Here is a 13,204-nt window from a genome sequence, read left to right on the forward strand (position 1 = left end):
TGTTATCCCTTCTATCCATGAAAGACAATCATTTCTGACTTCTTAATTTTTTTAAAATTAATTAATTTATTTATTTTTGGCTGCATTGGGTCTTCGTTGCTGTGTGCGGACTTTCTCCAGTTGTGGCAAGCAGTAGCTTTTCTTGTTGTGGAACACAGGCTCCAGGCACGTGGGCTTCAGTAGTTGTGGCACGTGGGCTTAGTAGTTGTGGCTCGCGGGCTCTAGAGAGCAGGCTCACTAGTTGTGGCACATGGGCTTAGTTGCTCCATGGCATGTGGGATATTCCCAGACCGGGGATCAAACCCATGTCCCCTGCATTGGCAGGCAGATTCTTAACCACTGCACCACCAGGGAAGTCCTGAGCTTCTTAATTTTTTTTTTTTAATTGAACACTACAATGGTAGCCTGTTTTTTTTTTAATTAATTAATTAATTAATTAATTAATTTTTGGCTGTGTTGGGTCTTTGTTTCTGTGCGAGGGCTTTCTCTAGTTGCGGCAAGTGGGGGCCACTCTTCATCGCGATGCGCTGGCCTCTCACTGTTGCGGCCTCTCTTGTTGCGGAGCACAGGCTCCAGACGCGCAGGCTCAGTAGTTGTGGCTCACAGGCCCAGTTGCTCCGCGGCATGTGGGATCTTCCCAGACCAGGGCTCGAACCCATGTCCCCTGCATTGGCAGGCAGATTCTCAACCGCTGCGTGGTTAATTTTTGATCCATTGGAGTTGATGCAACAGGAAATGGCCAGGAAAAACCCATTCTCTCAGATTTTCACAAACTGTCAGTGTGACTTCTCTTTTTATGGAGATGTTTTGTTGTAATTTCAGAAGGTGGTTGTTAGTTATGTTGGCTACATTGCATTTAGTACATCTGGGATGTGTTCACATGAAGACATTGGCTAAAAGCTGTGTCTTGTGGCCTGGAATTGACTCTGATATTGAAAAGACTGGGAAGGACATTCCTTGCTACTTGGCCTAATCTAACAAAGACACCTTCTTGGGAAGCCCAGTCAGGAATTCATTTTGGAATTGAAGAACGAGTACAGAAGTTGAACTTCTCAATTGTTGTAGAATTCTTTTCCAAATATGTTTTTAGTTCTTTCCCAAATTTCTGCCATGGCAATTATAGCTCTGAGACTATTATTTATAACCCTGGCACCAGAATTTCTGACCATGGCTCCACAATTACTTTTATTTGAGTTAAAGGAATTTGTGTAAATGACTTGCCTCTGAGCTGTCACCACTGTAAGGCCAAGACAGGTTGGGACGTAATACTTGCCTCCCATGCCTCAAGTCAGAACTCAGTATTTGACAACAGGAATCAGTTCTGCTAAACTTGTGATGTGGCAATATCTAAAGTTTTCCAATCTTAAATGAGGACGATTAAGACAAACAGAACAGAATCCTGTTCCATCTCTGCCCATTCTTCATTCATGTTTAGCACCAAAGTTTGCCTTTTTTGAAAACTATGGAGTTTGAACCAATGTAGAATTTTTTCTACCTAGTTGAAGTTGGAAGGTCCATTGTGAGCCCCAGGTCCATTAGCTCACAAGTATATAATTCCAAGGACTAATTAAAATAGTGGACAAATGAGGATTTTCAAGTAGTTTATCATTTATTATTTTTGCCATTTTCTTAGTATGTGGGATGGTTTGGTATAAAGTGAGAAAGTATGTACAGAATCACCTTGTCAACTGTAAACTGTTCTGTGATCTGAATAATATTAATACTAGCAACAACAGCATCAATTATACGCAACTTATGTAGCACTTACTATGTGCTGGGAACTGTTCTAAGTACTTTACATATTTTCCCCGATTTAATCATCACTGAAGCCCTCTGAGAGTAAGTGTTACGATCATTCCGTTTGACAATTATGGGACTGGACACAGGGTAGTGAAGTAACTTAAGATATTCCAGTTAGTATGTGGCATGGAGGGGATTGAAATGCTGGCAGTGTGGCTCCAGAGTTGAGAACAGAGATATAGGGAGCCCCCATCTCCTTTCGGTGGCATTCTGAATGTCACATAGTTAGAAAATATATGCTTCTGACTAGGCCGGAAGTAGATAAGAAGAGTGTTGCTCATTTGATTTGGATGTTTATGAATCTGATAAGCACCTGTGATTTCATCTGCCTGAAAAGAATTTGGAAATGATGGCAAGTATGGTGCTTATTTTAATTTGATATGAAACACCTCCACTGTCTGATTGGTTTTGAGCAGCTTTATTCTTCTAGCAATATAAAGAGCATTTTTTAAAACAGAGGGTAAAGTGTAGCTTTCTGTAATATTTATCCTTTAAACTATTGCTTTTCTATCTCTTGGTTGAGTTCTTGGATTAATGTGGTTAAAAGGCTCTTACAGAGAATAAAAAGGGAGCTCATTCACATGGACCTGGGGTTCCACTCACAACAGGTTCTCTTCCAGACAGTGACACTGACTTGTGCCATTTCAAGAAAAACAGTCCTGTGTTTTCACGTTTGTCAGTTTTACTTATTACAGCTGGGCCAACTGTATGTTACCGGGTTAGAGTGAGAAGCAATCCATTCGTGTGTAGAGGTGAGAACCATGATTAGTGCAGCAAACTGAGGTGCCCTTTAAAGAAATTAAGTACTTCAGTCAATGGGTTCCCATGTCTTTCTCCCCAACATACAACCTCAGCCTTATAATTGACGGGTCTAAAAAGGTCTCTCGTAGCATCTCCTTCTGCTGTAATGAGATACACAGTAAAAGCCCATTTGATTCCAAAGAAATGTCTTATTTTGTTTTTCCTCCCCTGTTGGAAGGATGCTCCTTTGGCCAGATGAAATTAATTCACTCAAAAGGCTTTCTTTTAAAAGAAAAAAAGAAATTTTCATTTCTTATGTCTTCCCTAAGTGCCCCACTTGGTTTGACAGGGGCGAGTTGAGTTCTCTTCACTGGTAGAATAAGCTCTTAACACCTCACTATCTCTCTCTTCCAAGACTGATCATCACCTTTACTCACAACACCCTTATGTGAAAAAGTCTTAGAGGAAGAAAACATGAAATAGGAGGCAATAATAAATGTCTGTGTTCTAAAACATTTAAGTGTCAATAAATGAAAGTTGCTATAAGGCTCTGGGTGCCTGTTGAAATTCTTGGCACTGTGACATTTAGGACATACATATTTGTTCCACACTGTGCACGAGGCAGCTTTGCTGGAATGATCGTCTGGATTAGCAGGGGAGGTTTGCCATGTAAAGCCTCTTCCGAATCAGCTGTTTCCCCTTAAGTGCTTCCATGGGGCTTAGTATACATCTCTATCATGGAACCAATGGTATTGCAAATTCTTTGAGGGGAGGGTTATATCTTATTCACTTAAGATAGTGCCTAAAACACACTTGGTACCTAACGAATATTTGTAGAATGGAGGGAAGATAGGACATGTCCGTAAACAAGCAGAAGAAGAGCTTTTCAGACAGAGAATATGATGTGAACAAAGAGAAAGACTTAGAAAACTGTGGTCGAGGAATCATCACATAGTTCAGTTTGGTTATAACATAATGTGTGAAGACGCTTTTGGAAGCAACCGTTGAAAAAGTAGAATAGGTGGGATTTCACAAATCATTGTCAAGTTGTGGGGGGGTGGTTAATAGATGATCCCTTAAGTTTGGAGCGTAAAAGACCAGAACGATGTGATCTCCTTGAAATAAATTGAATTTCTTCAGTTTGAGAGGGAAACAAGTTTAAGAGAGAAGGAATATTCCCTTCTGAGAATTTGAGTTTGAGGTGCCTGTAGACTCTCCAGATGTAGATAAGGAAATGGAAGTGGAAACAGGAAGAGAGGCTCAGGAAAACAAGGTCAAGGCTGGAGGATACACACTTGGCAGTGAGACCTGCACAGGTGATTGTGCAAGCAAGGGTCAGATGAAGTTGCTGACGGGGAGAAGGAAGCTGAGGGGAGAAGAGCTGAGGACAAAAGGTGAAGGGCTGGAGAAACAAGGACAACCAAAGCAAGAGAGAGAGAAGGAGCAATGAGAGCCACCTGTCTCAGCATAAAAGGGAGGCATGCTGGGGAGGGGGCATGCAATGCAGCACGGGGAAGTGGCTGGGTTTTGCCATCAAGAGTTGAGTTCAGGGCTTCCCTGGTGGTGCAGTGGTAGAGAGTCCGCCTGCCAGTGCAGGGGACACGGGTTCGAGCCCTGGTCTGGGAAGATCCCACATGCTGCGGAGCAACTGGGCCCGTGAGCCACAGCTACTGAGCCTGCGCGTCTGGAGCCTGTGCTCCGCAACAAGAGAGGCCGCGATGGTGAGAGGCCCGTGCACCGCGATGAAGAGTGGCCCGTGCACCGCGATGAAGAGTGGCCCCCGCTCTCCGCAACTAGAGAAAGCCCTCGCACAGAAACGAAGACCCAACACAGCCAAAAATAAATAAATAAATAAATTTATTTAAAAAAAGAGTTGAGTTCAGGTCTTACTCCATCACCTGTTAGCCGCACGATCTGCAGCCAATTACATAAGCTCTTGGACCACAATTTCCTTACCTTGGCAGTTGTGGTGTTAATTTAAATAGTTTAAACATACAGTCTTTAAATAATACTTTAAAAATTACTCTCGTCTCTTCAAATAATAACCAGTAAACTGGAAGATTTGGAGTTATCTATATTTCTTATGTACATGCAAGCAACTATATTGCAAAATATACTATTTAAAAAATGTAATCCGTACAAAATTGAAGATTTAGGAATTTTTGAATTACATGTTTGATACACTGTCTTTTGTCCACTGTCTTCGGAATAAGGCGCTTGGAGTTTAAATATAACTCTCTTTGTCTGATCAAGCTTAATTTTTTGAGCACCTGCTGTATACCCACCACTTTTCTAGCTCTTTTTACTGAGCCCCTCTAACTAAGGCTTTTTCTTTCCAATTCTTAAGGTATTTATTAATCTGTGTTTTCTTTAGCCACCATAAATATTCTTACCAACACTTTTGAAACAGTCTAAAATGTATAGTGTTTATGATTTTCCTAGTACAGTCCATTGAACATACTATATTTTATTCTTTATTTCTGGGAGAAGCGAAACTATTGTTATTTTCTTGGGAAATATTTGCCTCAGAAAATATTATGCAGTATAAAGTTACTTTTTCCATGTCTCAAATCATTGATAAAATGCATTTTAAGTGGCACTTTAATGTATTGATATTTTTTCTTTTGCTAGAAAAAGAAACAATAACTAACACTTTTCTTATCCTTTTTATTAGGGTACTACATTAAGAAAAATACTCCTGAATCGGTACTTTAGAGGCGATTATGGTGTCTGTATGAACGGACACCTCTCTGGAGCCTACTGCAAATCTGCACAAGGAGGAGGCAAGACTTATCATTTTTTCCTCATTTTCGGATTTTTAGAGCGTGTCTGCATGCGGTGCTACTCTAGTATTTTACTTAACGTAGCACAAATATAAAAATCATTTAAAGAGCACTATTATCAGCCATAGCAAAAATAAGAAGATCCTGCCATTTGCACCAACGAGGATGGACCTCAAGGGCGTTATGCTAAAGTGAACTAAGTCAGACAAAGACAGGCGCCACATGCTATCGCTTACATATGTAGCCTAAAAACACCAAACTCCTAGACACAGGCGTCAGATTTGTGCTTGCCAGAGGCAGGGAGTGGGGAGTAGGGGAATCAAGGGAAAGGGGTCAACAGGAACAAACTTCCAGCTATAAAATAAATAAATCCAGGAGATGTAATATACAACACGATGACTATAGTTAACAGTACTGTACTGCATATTTGAAAGTTGCTAAGAGAATAGATCCTAAAAGTTCTCATCACAAGGAAAATAAATTAACTGTTTGAGCTGATGAATTTAATTAATCTTATTGTCGTGATCATTTTGCAGTATATCATATATCAAAGCATTATGTCGTACACCTTAAACATACACAATGTCATATATCATTGATATACAATGTTATATCTCAATAAAACTGGAAAACTAAATTTAAAAAGCACTATTAAAAACCTTTGCACAGTTTTAGGTTCATAAAATAATGGATTTGAACATTAGAATTAATCTTGCCTTCTGACAAAGGATTATTTATTTGTTTTTCCTAATCACAGGAAGCTTTTCTGGACAAGATTCAGATAAGATGGGGATATCCATGTCAGATATTCAGTGTCTACTGGATAAAGAAGGTGCATCTGAACTTGTCATCGATGTTATAGTGAACACCAAAAATGACAGAATTTTTTCGGAAGGCATTTTACTTGGCATTGCCTTGCTTGAAGGAGGAAATACACAAACTCAGGTACCTGCTTACTGTCATGACCATTTGTTACATTTTGTTATTTTGTATTTCTTATTTACTTGTTATAGAAACCCAGGGAAAGTAATGTTTTTTCGTTAAGCTTCTCATGACTATCCCCCCACCCCAAAACAACCACATTTTCCTTTTATATTTATTTGATTTGCTGTAGTAACTACAGAGCTTCACAAAGTATTCGGTGAAGCAGAACATTTCTTAGCAGCATCCTGTCTAACATGATACTAGAAATTCTGGTTTGCTTAGGGAAATTTTAGGCTTACTTTCAGCAAATTAGGACAACATTTTGACTCATCACAGAATTAAATGTAGAAGAAAAAGAATTAAGTGCATTAATTAAATGAAGTAATATATATAAACTCCTCGCACAGTATTTGGCATTAAAACAAGTTCCCATAACATGGTTCACCACCCATCTCAGATGCTTTTTCAGAAGCTCAGAACTCTCCCTTTCCCTTCTGCCCCAAATCTCCCAGTGCTTGTTACCCTGCTGCCTCTCCCAGCTTTCACTGGTGCGGGGAGAGAAGAACCTTCTTCATTCTGTGTGCTCGTTCACCTCAGGAGGGGTGGCTTGAGAGTCGTCGTTCATCTATTCGGGGCTCTGCTCCAGTGAGCGGCGTGCTCACTTGCATGCAGGATCAGACCACTGCTTCCAGAAGGCACGCATTTCACTTTGAAATTCCTGCCAAGCTGTGCCTGGACTCCCCCCACACCTAAACTAATTGGAAAATCCAGAATCCATTTTCCCCTCTTCATGGCAAGTAGAAGCCACATCTAATTAAACACTAAAAAAAAAAAAAAATCATGTTACCTCTAAAGATATCTCTCCAAAACACACGTTATTCTCCTGCTTAAAATCAGTCACTTTCCCTATAAAGGCAAACTCTACCATAGTGCGTAAGATCCTTCGTGATCTAATCTCTTCAAGTTTTCCATCTTTCCTTTCTTATTCCATCTCTCCCCTCCCCCATCCTCCCTCTTGTGCACCAGCTATACTAAGCCCTTGTAGTTCCTTAGATGTGTTGTGCCGTTTCTCATGTCACTTTCTCCTCTTCAAGGACTCAACTCATGAACTTCTTTTGGAAGCCTTTTCTGATCCTGTGTCCCACTGGGCAGAATTGTCCACTAGGTACTGTACGCTTCCGCTCTATCCTGCAGACATCTTCAGTAGCATTTCTACCACTTTATTGTGCCTCTTCATGAGTTCATCAGGCTCTGTCTAGTAAACTATGATTCCTTAGAGGTTGAGGTTGACCACGTGTTTTCCGTCTTTGCATCCCTTGTGTCTGGCACCATGGCTGGCCCAGCCTAGGGATTCAATAAATATTCCGGAGTGAATGGCTTTATGAATGAATGGTCCGAATCAAATTCTACCTCATTCACAAAGTCTTCCCTGTCTGGTTGGGGCCTTTGGGACCAGTCCTTCATCTGAGCTCCCATAGCATTTGTTTCTTTGATGCTCACTTGGCACTTTGCCTGTGCAGCTTTGGTTATTATTTATATGACATCCTGTCTCTCCAGTTAAATGTCATCTTCTTTAAAGTAGGGGATCATGTCTTGTTCTTTATATCTATGGTGCTTTATAGCCGTTCAACAAATATTTGTTGATGTGGATAGCATTCGATGATTTTTGTATAAGAAAACCTTCTTTTAAGATGGGTTATGACAGTCTCATTTACCAGCCTTACACTATTCGGGTTTCTCACTTACCTACATCATTGTGTAACCCAGATGTCAACTGTGTGCTCCTGGCCCTAAGAGGTCTAGTTGAGGTCAGCTTGAATCCTTGCCCTCCCCAAGACTTCTGCCAAAATCCAGGAAGGGTTACATTCTCATAGTCTCGCTGGCCACTAATGTCTTGCTTTCTTATTAGTTCATGGGCTGTCTTGGCACGCAGCTTCTGTAGTACTGAGGTAGGAATCTGATCCCCTTCCTTAATTTCTATCCTCCTAGCTACATAAATCAATTTATATGTTTAATATACTTTACTAGAGAATGGTTGAGGGGGAGGATAGAGGAGGTGGTTAGATTACAATTTCAAATTGCCTGCTAATAATAGCAACAATGAAAATAATACCTCCGCCAAGTGCTATTCTCGGTGCTTTCTGTGTAATAACTTGGTTAATCCTCACAAACAAGCTGTGCAGGAACTTGTGTCCTATCTCATCTCATCTTAGCAAAGAAGAATCTGAGATATACCTGAACTCACATAGCTAGTTAGAGATCAAGCTAGGATTGGAACCCGTGCAGACTGGCTCCAGAGTCTGTGCACTTAACCACTACAAACATCTCCTTTCTAAAATATCCTTCTACCGCCTCACTCCTAAGAAGTTTCATTGGCTGATCGCCCTGCATCACACCCTGGTCTTACTTCATGTCTCTGGTTCCTCACTTCATTTCTCTTCTCTGTCCTCTCATTTCTAGTCTCCCCCACCCCCTTCTTGGGGGGAAAGTCCTTCCTCTGTCACATAGATCTGTTTATCTATCACCCGTGGCTCCCCCCAAAACCTTAGAGTTTCCTCTTATACTCTGAAACTCATGGAGGTGCTTCCCCAGTCAAAGCCCACATCTTTTGTGAGGTAAATCGTTATGCTACCTGTTGAGATTATATACACATATAAAAAACATACTGTTTATCTTTATTAAAATCATACTGTTCAGCTTTATAGAGCCCTGGTTTTTAAAAGTCTATGTAAATCATCTGTTATTTTGAGCTTAAGGGGTTATTTTATAAATTTAGTGATTTAGAGTCAGAGAATCTGGATTTAAATCCTAGCTCTACCCACTTACTACTTATATAATATTGGGCAAGTCGTTTACATTCACCAAACCATATTTTATTGATCTACAGAATGGAAATAAGAATACCGTGTTCATCACACAGTTGTACTGAAAGAATCAATGAGATAATATATGTCAAGGAACAACATAAATTATAAAACTTTGTTTTAATAGAACCACAAAGTTCTATAACTTCCTCATTAATATATAGGAATCCCCTTCTACCTTCTAACCCCATTATATTGAAAATATGAGGGTTCAAGCATCAGCTTAATTTATGGGACCGTAGAGGTCTCTGAATGCTGAATTTATCCTTTGGATTAACAGAACCAGCTTGACTGTTTCACTGTGGTTGCCATGGTTACTGTGGCTTTTGGGCCTGCTTTCTTGAGTTGTTGCTAGCCCTATGCTTAGAGCTTCCCCCTTGTAGGTATGAAGCCAACTTGTAAGACTTCATGAAACACTTTGAGAATATGCACCGCCCACATCACAAGTTGCAGGACAGGCATCCATTGCAAGGCCTGATGTCATTAGAGTCTCACCTCTATGTTCCAGGACCTATGAGTCATGGTTTCAGGCATTCTCTCAGGAAAGCATATCTGCAGGAGCCAAACTCGCCAAAATTGACTGTTTAGATATATTGGATTATGGTCAATTCTAGTTGATCTGGAAGTCATTATTTCTTCAGATGTTTTCTTCCCATTGTCTCTCATCAAGGTTATATAACTCATTTTTATCAGTACAGTTCCTGGAATTATTATCTTTATTAATTTTTTTATTACTTTCTCTTGTTTGTGTTGCATCTATTCCAAGGTTTTAGTCTTAATAACTTACAATTTCCCCACCCAGTGTGAATCCTGACTTCTCTGGAGTATATCACCTTTCCCATCTCCTACCTCTTCGGTTACTTCCTGAAGTCATTAAGCACACCATGATTAGGGCAGATATTCTCAAGTTTCAGTATTTCCACCTCTCAGTGAGATATGTTGTATCATACTTTGGGTGTTGAATACTTTCTACATCATTATTTACTCTAAAGCAGAATTCACTTTATACATTTTATGGTGGGCTTGCCCTAGACCCCATGCAAAGCAACGTATCTAATAAAGTACCAAAAGAATTTAGTGCCTACTTATCAGTGGGTTCCTGTGAGTGAGGCTGCCATGGTAACACATTCTAAATTAAATGTACTATAATTTAGACAAAGAGAAAAATAACTCTTTTTAGACTCACATTTACCATCAGATTAGTGGTTGTTTTCCGTGCTAGATTACAAAGTCACAAGGGCAGAGACTGTAGTTGTTTTCCCTGTTTGTTCTATCCCTTCATAGCATGGGACCCGGCACATAGTAGGCCCTCAATAAATGTGTGTTGAATCAAAACATGACTTCATAATAATGTAAAAATCAAAGAGCTCTTTGCATACCACTTCTTACAGTACCTTTGTAAAATTTTAAAACAAATAATCAGTAAAGATGAATTCAATAACATGAAATTATGTTGAATTTTAGTGGAAAGTGCTAAGCAAATACAAGCTATTATTAGGACACAGTAAATAGTACGGGAGACTAACAAAGCTGTCAGTTTATGAAATAATCATGGGCAGCACATTAAATATAGACTTTTATCCATAATGCTTATGTTTATTTCAAACATAAAAAGATTATTTTCTCCCCTTGGGTATAGATGTCTTAAAATATGTTTTCTTGCAGTATTCCTTCTACCAGCAGTTGCATGAACAAAAAAAGTCAGAAAAATTCTTCAAAGTTCTCTATGACCGAATGAAGGCTGCTCAGAAAGAGATAAGATCAACAGTGACAGTTAATACCATAGACTTAGGTAACAAAAAAAGGGATGATGACAACGAATTGATGACATCTGGCCCACGAATGAGAGGTAAAGAAATAGTTGAGTATTTGGGAGAATAGAGTGAGAGAAAAGAGGGGTAACACAGTTTTTAGGTCTCTCTTATGTTTGTCATCTCACTTGTCTTAGTCTAATTATTCCAGCTGTGACTCTGTTTATGGAACTCCATCCTTGAATTATTGTGGTCATGGGGTTGACCTTGAAACAGCTCTGTAGGGCCAAGCTCAAGCAAGGAGTTATCAGTGCAAAGCAACAAGTGACTTGAAAATGTTTGATTTCATCGTGAAATTTATGATAAAGGACAACTGCCCAAACCTTCTGAATGTTCATGAAATTTAAACTGTAAGCACAGGAATTATATCACTAAACTCTATGAAAGATTTTTGGTATTTGGAATAACAAAGTCATCAGTGTAGTAAATACAAATCATCTAAATATTAACATTTTTGAAATTTACCCTATGTTCCCACCTTCTCGTATTCAAGAACTCTGACATTTTATATTTATCAGAAAGACGGGAGCCCTTCTAAAATTGGCTAAGCGTTAAGATCTTTTTTTTAATATCCCAGTGCAAAGTTAATTTTTTAGTTGCTACCTCAGATTCTTTTTGGGAAATTCTTGCACCTCTTGTCAGGTGATTTTAAATTCAATTGTTAGAGAATTTGGGTAACTGTCTTTTTTTTTTAATTAGCAAAAGGAAGTTAATTCATAAATATAAGACTACTGCTTTATTTTCAGTAAGAGATTCATCATTACATTTAAAAGACGGAATGAAAGGGCAATTAACAGAAGCTTCTTCGGCAACATCCAAAGCATACTGTGCATACAGAAGAGAAATGGATCCAGAAATAGACATCATGTGCACAGGATCAGAAGCGGGAAACGCTGAGGAAAAGTCTGCGGAGGAAGTAACAGTGAGCCCTGCCATTGCCATCATGCAGCCGATTCTGAGATTTCTTCAGTTACTCTGTGAGAATCACAACCGGGAACTGCAGGTATTTGTTCTGTTTTGTGTGAAAGCCGAGCACACAGCCTGTAATTAAATTAATAGGTAATTAAATTCAAATAAAACTAACAAGTAGTTTTGGAGAGAGTTTGGGAGAAATAATAAAAACAATAGTGCTCTTCTGAAATGGAAGAAACTTTGGTATCTAAGTGAAGAAAAATGAGAGGAAAATTCCTTTATGCATGAAAAAAAAATCAGGCTCCTACGGTATCATTCTTTGCATTTTCAACTCACATCTCTTTAGCCTCAGTGGGTATCGTCTAACCTTAGGACTCTGGGATTTGTTAAGTAAGGTCACATTTGCCTCATCTGTATCTTTCATGGTTTTATAAGACTGTGGAGGCTTTCATCATTCCCAACTCAGTTCATATTTCTTGAGTTAGGATACAGAGTATCTTTGTATGTCTTCATTAGAAACAGAGTTAATATGGAAGAGGATTTTTTTTTCTTTGCTTTTGAAGTGTAGTTGATTTACAATACTGTGTTAGTTTCAGGAGTACAGCAAAATGATTCATATATATATATTTCCTTTTTTAAATTCTTTTCCATCATAGCTTATCATGAGATATTGAATAGTTCCCTATGCTGTACAGTAAATCCCTATTATTTATCTATTTTATACATGGTAGTGTGAATCTGTTAATCCCATACTCCTAATTTTTCCCTCCTCCTCCCCTCTTCCCCTTTGGTAACCATACATTTGTTTTCTGTGAGTCTGTTTCTGTTTTGTAAATAAGTTCATTTGTACTATTTTTTTAGATTCCACATATAAGTGGTATCTCTCTACATCCAACCATGTTGCTGCAAATGACATTGTTTCAATCTTTTTTATGGCTGAGTAATATTCCAGTGTGTGTGTGTGTGTGTGTGTGTGTGTGTGTGTGTGTGTGTGTGTGTTACATCTTCTTTATTCATGTGTCTGGTGATGGACACTTAGGTCGCTTCCATGTCTTGGCTATTGTAAATAGTGCTGCTGTGAATATAGGGGTAAGTGTATCTTTTTGAATTAGAGTTTTTGTCTTTTCTGGGTATATGTCGAGGAGTGGGATTGCTGGATCATATGGTAACTCTATGTTTATTTTTTAAGGACCATCCACACTGTTTTCTATAGTGGCTGCACCAATTTACATTCCCACCAATAGTGTAGGAGGGTTCCCTTTTCTTCACACCCTCTTCAGCATTTATTATTTGTAGACTTTTTGATGATAGCCATTCTGACTGGTGTGAGGTAGTTTGGATTTGAATTTCTCTGATAATTAGCAATGTT

General features: G+C 39.0%; 1 protein-coding gene across 4 annotated transcripts in view; it reads left to right on the top strand.

Moving 5' to 3' along the window:
• The window catches only part of ITPR2 (inositol 1,4,5-trisphosphate receptor type 2), a 524,966-nt gene that overhangs the window by 349,223 nt on the left and 162,539 nt on the right, over positions 1-13,204 (top strand). For all 4 annotated transcript variants that reach the window (XM_082419574.1, XM_082419572.1, XM_082419571.1 and 1 more), the window contains 4 exons: positions 5,216-5,324; positions 6,082-6,269; positions 10,778-10,961; positions 11,670-11,926. In XM_082419574.1, the coding sequence (XP_082275700.1) occupies positions 5,216-5,324; positions 6,082-6,269; positions 10,778-10,961; positions 11,670-11,926 (738 nt within the window). The remainder of the gene's footprint in view (positions 1-5,215; positions 5,325-6,081; positions 6,270-10,777; positions 10,962-11,669; positions 11,927-13,204) is intronic.

The sequence above is a fragment of the Balaenoptera physalus genome (genome assembly GCF_965194825.1).
Source record: "Balaenoptera physalus genome assembly, chromosome: 13".
NCBI classification, from domain to species: Eukaryota; Metazoa; Chordata; class Mammalia; order Artiodactyla; family Balaenopteridae; genus Balaenoptera; species Balaenoptera physalus.